We start from the raw sequence: 15,180 nt of genomic DNA on the forward strand, positions 1-15,180 counted from the left end.
TGCTGCAGGGCTCGTCTCCATGAAAACTACAGCGAATGCATGAAATATCAGGGGCACTTAGACGATGATGTGATCGGTCTTACCGAATCCGTTTTGGTTTCAAGAGGATACTAAAAAAGTCCTAGAAAGACAAGTTAAACTTAACTAGTGTGCATTTAAAAAACACGAATAGTTACCATGGGGTCAGATTAGAGTTTTCCAAAGGGGGGTTGAAATAACTCAAGTTAAAAAGGAAAGTATAGAAAGTGAGGTCATAGAAAACTATTTATGCTAAAAAGTGAGCAATGATTGAGAGTCAGAGCTAAACATTTCAGATGTGTGTATCTCACACTGCTCTGTCACTTTAATTAATGTACCTTTGTTATTCATGTTTTATTATCTTTTAAATGCCATTTCGTAATAAGTTTCTTAAAGCTCTTAATATCTTTCATTGGTGGAAAGCACTTTGAATTGCCTTGTGTTGAAAGGTGCTGTATAAATAAACTTGCCTTACAACAGTGCATCTTATCACAGCTCCAACTCTTTGGCAACCTTTGGCAGTGTTTAGCGTAGCTGTAAGGCAGATGATGTAAACGCATACTTATCTGATCAAACATGTAACACACTTGATGTGAACGTTTTACGTAACAGCTCACGGTGAAATAATCAGATATGTTCCTGTCCTGTGTTTCTTTATCAGTGGTTGATTTTTTCATCTGCTTAACATCTGTACTCCCCCTGTTGAATTCCTTTCATCCGTTACTGTTAATACCTTTGAAAAATAAGGTTATATCATCCATTTCATTACATGTCATGTTTTATCCAAAGCAACTCACATACTCAATACTGTGGGCAATCCCCACAGGAGCAATTTGGGGTGAAGTGTCTCAGGGATACAGCGACATGCTGACTGCCGTGGGGTTTGAACCTGTGCCCCCCTGATCCGAACACCAACGCACTAGTCCACTGCGCCACACGCCTCCCAGTACGTAAGAGATTAAACGGAAAGACACAAATGCAACTATTTCTGGAGTTCTTTTAGGCCAGGGATCATTTTGAAGTTCAGAAGATCAGGTTGGAAGTCAAGAGGCAAGAAGGGCTGGACATTATATATGGATATAAAACTGAAATTGTGATACAAGACTAGATATTGTCTCAGATTTAAAAAGGTGGGCTTCTAACTACAAAAACGTTCAAAAGACATGCAAACGGAAAGCACTAAAATGCATAGTCTTTTCCGGGTTTGAGGACATTACTCAATGTTGTGAAGATATTCATGATCCCCAGAGGATGTGTGCAACTGACGTTTCCTGTATGATCTCCAACAGGTCAACTTGTGTACTTATTCTGAGCAGTATCCCAATTATTCATCCATTATATTCATATATTTTGATATTTATCTATGAATCAATAAGGATATGTGCAATTTGACGGACACTATGCATAGGTGCAATAGGGAAAAGTGCAATATTTGATTATGTATGAATGCAATAGGGAAAGTGGAATTTGATGATGTGCAATAGGGATATGTGCAATAGGGAAAGTGCTGTACCTGTATGTTTCTTGTTTGTTTCTGTGCCATGCGATATGTGATCTCTATTCTGTATCTATGACTGATTGACCTGAATGTTTTATGTGTATTATCTCGATGACCAAGACACATTTCTCCTAAGGGAGACAATAAAGCTCTATCTTATCTAATCTATTTGTGGTTTTAACACACAATTTCATTTTCAAACGATTTCCCCTATGGTCTTTTGGCGCACAATGAAATCTTTTTTAGAGATTCAACTTTACATTTTGTGACCCTTTCTGGGTAATGTTGGTGATTCCTAACATTACCCTTCATGCTTTCTTCATATCATAATACAATCTTGGACTCATCTCAGTTTAAAGGTGGGGTAGGTAATTCACTTCAGAAACACTTGTTATATTCCATGGAATGCTCTTAACTTCCCGATAGCAATGAATACATTAAATGCTTTGACAATAAATACATTAAAAAAAGTCATCTGTGGAAGCCGTGGCGCTGTGAAAAGCACGACCAACCATCTGAGCCGGCCCGGCTAAAGTAACCGGCTTATTAAACTATTTTAATAAGTCCTGTTCAGGCAGCCTGTGTAGTTAATGAATGAATATTATTCACATTGCCATATCAAGCATATACCATTTGAATAATGTCAAACTCCAAAAATATAAACGTCAACCTAGGGTCAATTGTAAAAAGAAGTTTGAGCAACCTCAGGAAGAGCAACAAACACACAGGACAGAGAAGAGGTGGCATAATTACATGAAGACACACAACAACAGGTCAAAGTTAATGTATATTTAATATCCAACTAGACCTGAAATTAGCGGTGTTTTTTTTACAGATTCTGAACATTAACACCGACTGCATAAACTCTTTGTTGTTAAGTTGCCTATGGCTTCAGTGCATCATGTCTTTAAAGTCTTCATTGCACAAGAATAACCTCCGATGCTCCTCTCTTCACTATTTCACTCTCGTATGTGCAAATAAAGTGAATTCCTCTCCTTATAAAGTGACCAAACAACTGACGGGCAAAGCCAAATATACCCTGAGTATTGGAAGTCACATAAGTGGCTTTGTCTTTCATAATCAGAAATTATTAGGGATTCCTTACCAGAATAACATAAAATCAATGGGCGTCTATGGCTGCTCGTTTAAGGATTGTTCATTAAAACAGGCGGCATAATTAAAATGACTGTCGGTCAAAGGCGACTCCCCGCTGGAATTATATTACACACACTATAATCAATCAGGCCGAAGATTCAATTTAAAAGCAATCAGCATTTGGTGCGTTTTCTCAAATCAATGCTAATCCAATGATAATTCTGACCCGCGGGTGGCAGATCTTTATTTTTAGTCTCAAATGTTCCTTCTCCCTAAATGGGGAATGAGGCCATGCGTGTTGGGGACGCTCCACATCTCTGCACACAACATTACCCAGCAAAATGGCCGTACTTTAGGAGAAACTGTCAGGCAGCAGCACATCCAGGGGGTCAGATCAATAGTTAAGAGAGTGCTTTGGACTCAAAGAGGCAGGGAGATACTAAAAGGAAAGATTTGGTTACGTTGTTATGCAACAAGGTTACGTTTTGGTATTCCAAATTGGAAAATGATTAGTTTAAAGTATAATACTGGCTCATTAAGTACTCAAAAAAAGTGTGAATTTACTGTGGCCACCAAGATGAGTGGTTATTGATTTTTGTTGGCTTTTGTAAATAATAGACTCACTATCAGTTCAACTGTTTAAAGAGGACATGTTCTGCTTTTTTAAGGTTCATATTTGTATTTAGTGTCTCTAGGGCTGTACCCGAATATTCGTTCGTTAGAGTACTATTCATGTTTCAATTTAGATTCAAATTGAATTTATTGAAATCTCCCATATCAACGTAAGAGCTTGTGCCTCTTCGGGGGGTGCTAACACTTAACCATAAATGTTATCGTTTACTTTCTCCGTCTTTATTTGTAGATATTACTTTTTCTCCGCTAATCTCCGTCACATTGTTTCCATAGCAACAACAACTTCCTGTCAACAGCGCTAACTCTCCTTCAAAATAAAAGCATGTCCATAAATAGGAAGCCAAGCCAAATTACACTTAAGACATATACAACTGCATCGAAAGTAACAAACACAATGCGATATCCTTTTCAATTTCAAAGAACACAAATTGGGTTACATTAACAAATAACTAGAACACAACAATACTGTAGAATAACTAAATGAATGCCGTGAATAAACCGAAATACACGTGTTGGAGCGGTTCGCTGCCGATTACTGCGCGGGCCGAATATTCGCTGCTGATTACTACCGAATATCCGGAGCCCAAACAATGATATTCGGGACAGCCCTAAGTGTCTCTTATGTGACATTTAAATGCTTTAATGTTCAAAAAGCTCTTAATTTTTCTCATACTGCCTGCACCTCTTTTCACCCTCTGTCTGAAACCAGAGCCCAGTCTGCTTTGATTGGTCAGGAAACACAGGCATTTTAGCCTTTGCAGAGCATTTACATGCACGAAAAACCTATATAACACACTACAGGAAAGGGAAAACCCCAAAATGCACATTAGGGTTCCTTTAAATAGAAACATTACGTAGAAAAGTAGCATATTTCAAAGAGTACGACCAAAACACAGTAATCAGCAGTCAAACTCAACATCTTCCGTTAAAGAAGAGCAATTATGTCTTCAGCTCTTCATGTTAGTGAGAGACAGAAATGTCCCCGCAGAAACAACAGCAGATTTGAGCCATCACCAGACAGCTGAAAACAGAGCCACTCATCATTACAACATTTATCAAATGTTAGTTCTTAAACTGACAACCAGCACTTAAAAACTTCAAACACGCTCTTACGCTGAGCCTTTCGACCTCCTCCAGATCCCTTCTGGAAGTTTTCCACCAAAAAGACTCCGTTTAGAGCAACACAAATAACCTCATGTGTGCTCAAGTATGTCTTCCCCGGACATTTTGGCCTTTTATGAATTTATGGTTGTGCTTATCTCATGATAACAGAGAGCCTGCCTGCCATATGCCACTGACTACAAGTCATAAATCTATTAGGCCATTCTGTGATTAGATAACTCAACAACAAGCTCACAGCACGAGCATCAGACGGGTAGTTGTTCAATTGTCTTTTGTCACGGCAGTTACGAGGCAAGAGGATACACGTAAGACTGTCAGCAATAAAAGAGAAGTTGGAAAACGGCTTCCCAGTTTCACAGATAAAAGCTCTTTTGGCTGCAGCCGTTCAGATGTTGACCTGCTGCGTGTGTTGGGAGACTCAAAGTCAAACAAGGTTTCAAACAGCAGGTTTTTTTGTGTCATGCAGAGAAAAAAGTCTATGTTCTGTTTTGGTTTTGTCAGCCTGTGTGTTTGAGTTGGAGGTACTAAAAAGGGAAGATTGAGTGAGGACATTATCGCAGCTGCATAAGAATGAAGTCAGCATTATTTAAACAAAACATCTAACACTCATTCAGACGCCTCTGCTGGGACACGTCTCCATGCTCTAATGTTCAAAAAGCTCTTTATTGTTCTCATACTGCCTGTGCTGCAGCACCTCTTTTCACCCTCTGTCTGAAACCAGAGCCCAGTCTGCTCTGATTGGTTAGCTGGCCGGCTCTGTTGTGATTGGTCAACTGCTTAGAGATATCCCGCCCCTTAGCCTATCACGTACAATGTGTTGGAGCGCTAGCCAATAGAAGTGCAAGTGTTACATAGTGATGTCACAGAAGTAAACAAAGGAGTACAATGGAGGCGTTTCAGGCAGGGGGGGGGGAACTCCCGCTGAAGGGAACACAGGAATTGTAGCCATTGCAGACCATTTACATGCACAAAAAGATATTTAACACTAGAACCGCCAGAGATTTTTTTTATACCTAAAACCGCCACCGGGGTCAAATTGAGTATTAGGGTATTAGAATGCATTGATTTTCAAGGTAAAAGTATTGCTTTGAAAAGAAAAATGGTCCTGTGGTATTGGTATTTTGACAAGCAATTTTGTTAAATTGTTTCGTTTATTAACGCTACAACATAGCGTTTCGTGAGGCGGTTGTCGTTGTTGGGTGAAAAGCAAACAAAAGCAAACAGTTCTCAGGAACTGCAGTAGACAAAAGGCATTGCTATAGCAACACGTCATGTTTGTTTAGATGCGAAATCAATAGCGCGAAAAGGGGTGGGGTCAATATGACCCAATCTGACTTCATATTGACAATTTTTAACAACATAGGGTGCTACATAACACACTTTCAGGAAAAGTCACGGACTGGGAGACTTTAATATTGAAAAAAAGTTACATAAAAAACAGCTCTGGGTCAAATTGACCCGATTGGCGGTTCTAGTGTTAACACACATAATAAAGTATAATAGTGCCGCTTTAAATCTAACTTATATGTAACATATTGTTTATCATTTGTTTACGCATCTACTGAGATAGAACCCTTGACGTGAACCATCTTGTGTTCAAGGTGTTCCAGAGTTAGCAACGGAAGGATCTATGATAATTATACGCCACGGAGATGCTCCTGCAACCCTTGCAAAAGTAGCATTCTTCACGTCGACCTAGTAATCAAGTGAGTCAAGAGGAAAGAATTTTTAATAGTGGAACAGCAGACTCTCTCTCCGAGCGATCCGTCAAAGAGGAGGGAGCAGACAATCACTGTTTGGGGTTTCAGGAGGGAAGGTGTTCTCAGCGTTTGTTGAAGTGAAAGTCTTGTTAAATAGTCTGAAGCCGCAGCGGCACGAAGCTTTGAGCTGTTTTAGGGTCAGAAACAGGTTGATCACCAGGTAGGTTGACACGAGGAATTTGACTTGGTGTTGTGGTGCATACATACAAGTAAAACAAGAATTAAACACAGATAGAAAACTATAGGTGCTCTTCCCTGGTGAAATATCTCAATGTATGCAAACACATTAAACAAGACAGAGAGCACCAAACCACTGAGGCGCCATCTTGATTTGTTCCTTGCAACAGGGTGGTTTTTGCTTTGATCCCATGCACAGTAGCTCCACACCCTCTGTGAGCAATCAGAATACAGCTGCTTCTGACTTGTGGATGACATCAGACTAATCTTCTCACATCTGTTCACCAAAGACGCCAGAAGCCCTGCCTGAGGGTCGTCAACTGTTTCCAGCTTTTTTTTTTCTACATCGTGACAAAAAAACATCCAAAATACGCCACAATGATTTATGTCGAGTTACAAAAAGGTTTCTTCCAAGTTGGGACGACTGAGGTAGAGTGGTCGTTCAACAGTTCGATAACCAGCCCTGCTCAATGTGGACTTTGCACGTCAAAGTGTCCTTGGGAAAGATACCGAACCCCAAATGTGTTGGTGTGCCATTATATAGCATACTGCATATACCATTTGTATAATGTCAAACTCCCAAAAAATATACATAAACCTACGGTGTACTAAAAAAGCTTGAGCAGCCTCAGAAGGAGCAACAATGAATGACAAATGCCCAATGTGTTTGAATGTCTGAATAATGACTTTTTTATGTTTAACAGCTTTAAGAGGTTGCAAAGACTTGAAAAGCCCATCAACAGTTGTGTCCTTTCGTAAATAGACCCTCTAATGAACCACAGATACAACAAGAAGCCATTTTAAGATGTGATGCCTCAAAATGTCGATCATATAAAATATCAATCTGGATCGTCCCCAATCAAAACATCCACCCGGATAAATAAAACGTCTCCTCGGTGTTACTGATGCGACTTAAAAATAGTAATACATTTATTTTGTAAGCGTTTTTACAGGTGCTCAAATTCGCTTTACAGAGGTAGTAAAAAAGGACAAATACATATAGTAAAAGTCACGTTAAAATCGAGCAATAAAACATTGTAGTTTGAAGAGGTGAGTTTTTGTACGTTTGCTGAAGGTGGTGAGGTCAGTGCAGCCTCTGATGGGTGGTGGACTTCCACTTTCCCACTGGTGCTGTAACAGGTGGGGGGTTCGGAGAGTGAGGGGGGTACGAGGAGGATCATCTTCCGCCCAGCTGCTGATGCCCTGTTATCCCCGAGCCATTCATCACGGCTCGCTGAGAGTCAGATATGCAATGCCCCCGAACCACCCCCCCCCCGGCTCCCAGCATTCCTCCCTGTCCCCTGCGGATCTACGCCTCTGAGCTGATGTTCCCAAACACCCGTCATGCTGCTTTCAACCCCTTTATAAGAACCACTAGTCACTTTCCATGTGTGATGTCTTAACTGCAGCCTGTGTCTTTCAAATCAACTACTTTTTCTTTGACCCCAACCCATCACAGTCCCCCTGCTTTTTGTTTGATTGTTTGTTCACCATGTAAAGCGGCCTTGGGTCCCTTGAAAGGCGCTACACCAATGCAATCTATCATTATCATTATTATTCTGAGACTATGCAACTTATTTGCAATGCATGCTCTACAGTTTTGGGTTTCTGTAAGCTTTCCGAGCAGTTTCAATTTTTTTCTGGACAGTATGAGAAGCACTTAGTCGACTCGAGTTGTGTAATCCATCAAGTTCCCCGTTTATTTTAAATGTGGTGTTCTAGCAGCTTGCCAAGGAAGATGCACATGTGCCAACATGAACAGGCGGGTCATGAAATACATGATGGACATTAAGTGGAGATTACTTCCCAAAAAAACAAGCAATCAGAAAACAAAGCACCAGAGAAAAGACGAGCTGATTCATGGAAGTAAAAAATGAAAATATGTAAAGAAAAAACATTGAGGGTGTTTCAGGCTTCAAGGTTACAGACAACGATCATTGAGATTGAATGTTTACTTAAGTGTGTTTGCAAGAGGTAAACAAGAACATTTAAGAGACTTGCTGTTATGAAATCTGAGACTCTGGACTCAAGAGTCGGCTGATTTTCATACCAACCAATGGATGTCTGAAATAGTAGAAGATGCTGGACATGTTTAAAACTGAGCAGCATGGTTTTCAAAAATGATTGGCTGTGCACACAAGAACTGATACTTTGGCACCAAGTCAATGCTTCAATGTAAGAAATGCGACTAACAGCGTCCCGTCAGGGCATAACAAATCTGAAAGGACGAGGGAGACTCACTATGGGTGCATTTCAATCTGAATTGTCTTCCCTGTTTAAGCTATAATGTAAACAACACGAGCACTATTCAGTTAAAAGTGTTTATCCATGTCAAATATAATGTTATCATGATGTGCTCAAATGTAATCTTGAATAAAGACAGTTCTATGAAGGCGATGATTTCACAGCAATGTAAAATATATATTAGAGAAGGGATTATTAACTTCCTGCAAAAAGGAAATTAAGTGTGTGTATGTTGAAGTAGGCTACATGGGAGTTATTGTCAAATAGTTAATGTGGCCAAAAATACCGTCACACCCAATCTGAGATGGTGCATAAGTGTGATTAGCAGCCAAGCAACTGCAGCAATAAATTACCCCACAACGAGGTGGTGTTGAAACTAGTTCATCATACAGAAAGTAGCCTGCATAGTAACACAGTGTTTTGACAGAAGCCTTCGTCAGTATTCAGCTGGTTGTTTGCTCAGGACTCTGGATCTACTCCTGTGTGTGCTTGCCCTTTAAAACATAATTCAGTGTATAATACATCGCGGGGACTCAGCTAATCCACTGCCCGGCTGTGATAGAGTAGGGACTGATGCTGAGGTTAAGTAAAGATGAAGGGGGGGGGGGGACCCTTTGACAGGGTGGTCTGCCGTTAACTTCATGTCCTTATTGATCAGGTGATTCAGCTAATTGATTGAGTCCATGTTGATGGATAGGAGGTGAGTGACTACAGGGAAGGTAACAACTGCAGGGGGGGGGGGGCGGTACTTCAGTGCATTGCATATGAATTGTGCTGACTTTCTGCTTTCATTTCAGGGGGAATACATCGATATTAGTACATATTTTCAAATCCTCTCCAACGCAAATACAGCTATCTTCCCCTTGTGATGTTCTGCCAGACCTGTGCTACATCCCTTTTCATTTTCAGCATTATTAACTGGCTTTTTGCCCCCAATCTTCACACATTTTAAACTTAAGGTTGCATGATTTAAAAGTCTTGCACGTCTTCTGACAGATATTGAAATTGTAAAATGAAATGACATTTTTAGTCAGTAAAATACAGTTTAAATACTTGGACCGTTAATTCAGAAGAGGTATTTTCACGATGTTTTCCTTTACCAAATATTGTGCCTACTGCAATTTCAATGCTGCACTAGTCCATAATGTGATTTTGGAAAGATGTTTAATTAATTACACAGCCCTATACATAATGACCAGTTGTATTGAGGTCATGTGACCCAACCACTCAAGACATTTTTACCGTTCTTGTCTGGACATTTAGGACCATTGTACTGCTAAAAGGATGCCTACAATATTCACCAAATATGCATATTCACCGCCTCAAACCAAAGCTGAAAGTTGTTGTTTAATGTTGAATACAATGTGCGCAGTGCAGAGCCAACACTGTGAAACAGATGCCATTTCAAATCGACAATCATGAGAATGTAAAATGTCTTTTATCTCATGAAATATCCTATTAAAAACACACTGTAATCAGGACTGTTTCTTCACATGTACCTACGATGCAGTCTTACATGTATGCTCTGTAGCAGAGGGGTCAGAGGTCAATAGTGGGTCATGCTTCAGTGTCTTGCTCAAGGACACTTGAAAACAATGATACAAGGTCCAGTAGACACACCGTCTCAACCTGAGACCACCCAGTTCCTGAGACAGTCTCTCCAGCCAACAATACAACCTGCTTGTGCTGAATAAACAGCAAAGCCTATAACTCTAAAGATAAAAACCAACCAAGCGAAGCATGTACAACAGATGACTGATAGAGGCTTATTTTATGTGTCTGAAAGAAGTCGTAAAACCAATTCATGATGACTCCTCTGCTGCAGAGACTTGGACTTGTTTTCTCTCTTGGATGCAATGAACATCACTTCATCAAAGGTTATGACTGAAATGTCTAAAATACAGTTCCTGGGCAAAGTGTTAGTGTTTGGCATCACAGAAAGACACATTACCTGGACTACGAGTCATTTTAAATGCATTGTAATCATGTTTGAACCGTACAGTACCAAGTGTTGCAGCTGTAAACGTATCCTTCTCTCTACTGACTGTTAAAAAGTGTCACACATGTACATATTCACACAGAAGAAACCATTGTAGAGGTTGCATTCACACATGAGTGCAGTTACACCACTTTCTGGGTTATTTTACCCCAAAATAATTGGTGAAAATGTATCACAACTTAAAAGAAGAAGCAAAAAAAAGACATTTGCTAGAAATGTTTTGAATATTCATGATTATTAAAAAAGAAAATAGCATTTCCTCCAAGAAAACAAATGCAATGTAAAAGTTCTACAATGGCTACCACGGCACAGTAAGCCCCGCCCCCTTTCATTACTCACCGCATTGTAGCAGGACTTCTTGTTAGATCCTGTGAAGTGAAACGGGTCCACTGTGTGGCACCTCTGCATGTAGAACTTGAACATGTTGTTGATGTGTTTCAGGGACATGATGCAGACGGCTGAGTTCGCTGTCGGCTCCGGAGAGTTCGGCTTCCCCTGAGCAAACGCTGCGAACAACACGTCGTCGCCTTTCTCCACCTTCAGCTGTTTCTGCAGCTCAACGTCATTCCCCACCTTGGTGACGTTTGCTGCCTGGAGGATGTTAAAAACCGTGTCAATTTCCGGCGAGCGTCGTCGCCTTTTATCGGTGCTGATGCATTCGAGGGGCATCTCAACGTATCGGCGGATCACGTGGTCCGAGGAGCACATCCGGACGATGCGGGTGTGGTAGGCCTCGGAGTCCATGCTCACCCGCTGCACCGTCAGGAAGTAGGTGAACGGTCCACTGTGGAAGGAGTAAACATATCGCAGGTAGTAGTTTCCTCGTAGCGGTGGAATCAGGTCCATGTACGAGAGGTCTGAGTAGAAGGTGAAGCCGTTCTGGCTCGTCTTCATCTTCCGAAGAGAGATGGTATGGGGATGAGTTGCACTGTCCGATACGTTTCCTGTCCCTGGGATCTCGGAGTTCCCGACGAAGAACGTGATGAAGTTGCTCTCCACATTAAGCACCTGAGAGCCTGAAGCACTCACAACAACATCCGAGTCGATGGGTTGACCTTTGCCTTTCCTCACTTTGTCGGCGAAGCAGTAGACGTGTTCGTCGACGGTTTTCGGGCTAGTGTCTTCATCGAGGACGTGACGCCGGCAAACGCCATTGTCTGCCGATCCGCAGCTGTACAACCCTTTGTCGTAGATGTTCTCCACCACCAAAGCAATGTTGTGGTTGTCCACCTTGCTGCCACTGCTAGCGCCTGTTAATGTCTGGCCACAGGTCTCGTTGGAAAGCAGCGGCCCCGTGTGGTATTCTGACAACTTTGTGAGGTTCGGTGCCAAGGCATAGATCCTGTTTACAGCCCCAACATAGATGATCCCATCCAGCGTCACCATGTTCTGGATCGGGAAGTCTGCCGTGAACGTCGGGAGCTCGTAGTTCACCGAGAGGTTGAGTTTGTTGGTCTCGGGTGATTTATCACACTGGCCCTGCACACTGGAGCACAAGACCCACAGCAGCATGACGGCATGAAGCAAGCGGGGATTCATCCTGTTCCAGAAATAAAAGACATGAGAAATTAGTGGGTCATATATCCCTTCTGGAACACAAAAGATTCCTCATGAATATCTTTGAATAGGTGGCCTCAATTGTCTGGAGTGAGCGGGAAAAGGCGCTGAAAAGGGACCACAGGAGAAAAAGAAAGGGATATCTAAATCCCTGTTGAGACTCATAAATGGAACTGTGTCAGAGTATGAAACCAGGGTTTACTCACTTCACCACAAGCAGTGAAAGCATTCATACTGAAGTGACTAAGAGTGATATGGTGACACAAAGCTTTAATATCAGCCTCCTAATCTTGGCTGCTTCTACTCCGGACTGCAATGACCCAAGACAGACCAGCAGTGGGACCTGGGTGAGCACTTCTGCGGCGCTCAGCTCCGTTCCCAAGTGACCACAGCGAGAGGCAGAGCAGTGAATCACCCAGAGAGCCACCACCAGCCTAAGTTTAGACAGCGAGGGCCCGAGGGAGCAGCGATACACTTAATTAAAACAAAAGAGGCTGCAGGGAGACGGCAAAGGGGGACCATCCTGCAAAATGATAAATAACCCCAGCAAGTAAGTGGTAATCCACTGGGAGATGCTTTTAGAGGAGGGGGGGCGGGGGGGGATCAAGGGAGAACAACACCAGAGAATGTGCAAAATGTGAATTTGCATGCTCCCCTATCTGCATGTGGTTTTAACACCAAATGCAAACCAAAACAAGGCAATAACGTCCAGCGCAGTGGCTTTGGTTTTTGCATTCATGCCCACAGTGTTTCATTAAATCACTGAGATTCCCCGTGTGCACATTTTGAACAATTTAAAACGGATGTCTCACTGTTAGTACTTTTAAGTGCCAGTAAGAGGAAGAAAGCTCAGGTTTATATTAGAACAGAGTTTCAGGGAGAGTTAACAAAGACAGACAAACCTAACAGGTGCTTATTTAAAAAGAAAAAAATCTCAAATATATTACTTATAGGCCTAAGTGCCAATTTAAAGGTGACTACGGGAAACCTATACGAGGATTATGGAGACAAAGTCGAAAACAAGGATGAAAGTAGTGTAAATATAGAATCTAAAATACATACACTATTGTTTTAAAGAACATTAACACAGTATTATAGTCAGTTTTCTTTTATCAAGGACATAGTGAGATGAGTTCCGTCTTGTTTTGGTGTAAAATTATGAGTAATAGTTGGCATTGTTGCGCACCTGCACAAAACACAATAAAAAGTGACTCCTCATGGCACAGCTGTGTTTTTTTAAAAGGGACAAAAGGCGGTGGGAAACAGAGAAAATGTTTTCAGTTTGAGAGGAAAGTGACTCATGGCGAAAGGTTTCAGAAAACACGTATGGGAAGCTGGTGAAATGGTGTCAATGAGCCTGAAAAAACATTTAAAAAACTGACTGTGATATCAGGAGAGGAGGAGAGTGAGGAGTTTCAGGGACAGGTTTGCTGCGTGTTTACGCACGGAATCAAAGTGTTAGTAAAGTCAAGAACATAACATTAATGTGGAATAAACTCACCTGTTCGCGAGCAACAGTGTAGTAAGTTCCTTTAATTCAAATCATATTCCGCTGGGATCCTCAAGAGCGGGACTTCTTAACTTTCTCATCAAGTCCAAACTGATCGCTGGGGATTTTCTATTATTCTTCTTCGTGAAATGACAAATTCCCAGAAATATAACTCCGATTATTTTCTTCTCAGTCAGATGTGTGGCTGTTTCTCACTGTAGCTACACTGTAGTTAGTTGATCGCCACCTGGAAGCTGTGAGTCTCACCACAGATTGAATGACTGCATCCAGCAGAAACACGCTGCTGCTGCTGCCGCGCGCTCACTGATCCTCGCTCTGGCTGTGGGTAAAGCTCCGCCCCCTTTCTCTCCAAACCCTGTGACGCGTCCAGGTGCTGCTGCGGCTCCTGGCTGTCTTCAGGTGAGACGAACCCACACAGGTAGGAAAGAAGGCAGATAGGAAAACCGAGGAAAGGGTAAATTATGAGATCTAGTTAGTGGTAATCATTTGGTACAGAACCGCCAATTACAACAGGAGCAGCCGGATGTTCAAAGACATTACATTTCAATTAGCTGAGGCGGTTATCCAAAGCGATTTACAATAAAGACAATAGACCATGAAGATACAAACTCATAACAAGAACAACACTCATGCAGATATATTCGTTTTAAAAAAAGCTGGGTGAGCTGAATTCTTTATATATATATATATGTGAAGGCACGTTTATTCCTAATGTAATGCCTTTTTTCTGTACGACAACCGATGGTGGAAAAAGTCCTAAAACAAACTTTACTTGAGTGAAAGTAGCAATAAGAAAATGAAAAAATACTCTGTTCCAAGTAAAAGTCCTGCAATCAAAATCTTACTTTATTATGAGTAGGCTACAAAAGTGTTATCAAATATACGTCCCAAAGGTAAAAGTACTTGTTATGCGTAGTGTAATATTTCAGAAGCATATATAAATAATAATTAATGACTTAACTGCTGGATATCTTAACCTATAATTATACAACAATGTTTATTTATTAGCTGATCTATTTGTATAAGCTAATAATCTGCATCTAAATAAATGTAGTGGAATAGAAGTATGAACTAGAATACAAATCAAATACTCAGGTAAAGTACAAGTATCTCAAAATTATACTTGAGTAGATTTTTACTACATTCCTCTATTCATAACCTCATATAACTTGAAATGACTCGTAATGATCTATTTTCTGTTGTTTGATATGGTTGTTTGTGTGCTAACCTACACTATTAACATGTTAACTCATTACTCCTTACTTGGTTTGGAGGAACTTGGAAAATGCTTCAACCACACTCTGAAGAAAGGGCTTCAAACCAATGATTAAGCACATTTTACAGCACAACATGGGCAAATAATGTGCCTTGGCTGGCCATTAATAGAGCACCGATGTTAAACATTTAACAGAAAAGGTCACAGGGAATTCTTCTCCAACTTCCACCTGACTCAGACTACTTGGGTTAGTCAAGTTAAAACGGCTCACTCAGCCGTGTGTGTGTGTGTGTGTGTGTGTGTGTGTGTCTCAGCCATGAATCACAGTGGCCAGAACAAAAAAAAAGCCTT

General features: G+C 41.2%; 1 protein-coding gene across 1 annotated transcript in view; it reads right to left on the minus strand.

The window, feature by feature from the left end:
* Window positions 1-13,919, minus strand: part of met (MET proto-oncogene, receptor tyrosine kinase) — a 105,569-nt gene extending 91,650 nt beyond the window's left edge. The window contains exons 1-2 of the mRNA XM_034204589.1: window positions 13,605-13,919; window positions 10,886-12,086 (exon numbers count right to left, since the gene is read on the minus strand). Coding sequence (XP_034060480.1) covers window positions 10,886-12,085 — 1,200 coding nt within the window. The 5' untranslated portion in view covers window position 12,086; window positions 13,605-13,919. The remainder of the gene's footprint in view (window positions 1-10,885; window positions 12,087-13,604) is intronic.
* Window positions 13,920-15,180: the final 1,261 nt, after the last annotated feature.

This window comes from Gymnodraco acuticeps, unplaced genomic scaffold, assembly GCF_902827175.1.
Source record: "Gymnodraco acuticeps unplaced genomic scaffold, fGymAcu1.1, whole genome shotgun sequence".
Taxonomy (NCBI): Eukaryota; Metazoa; Chordata; class Actinopteri; order Perciformes; family Bathydraconidae; genus Gymnodraco; species Gymnodraco acuticeps.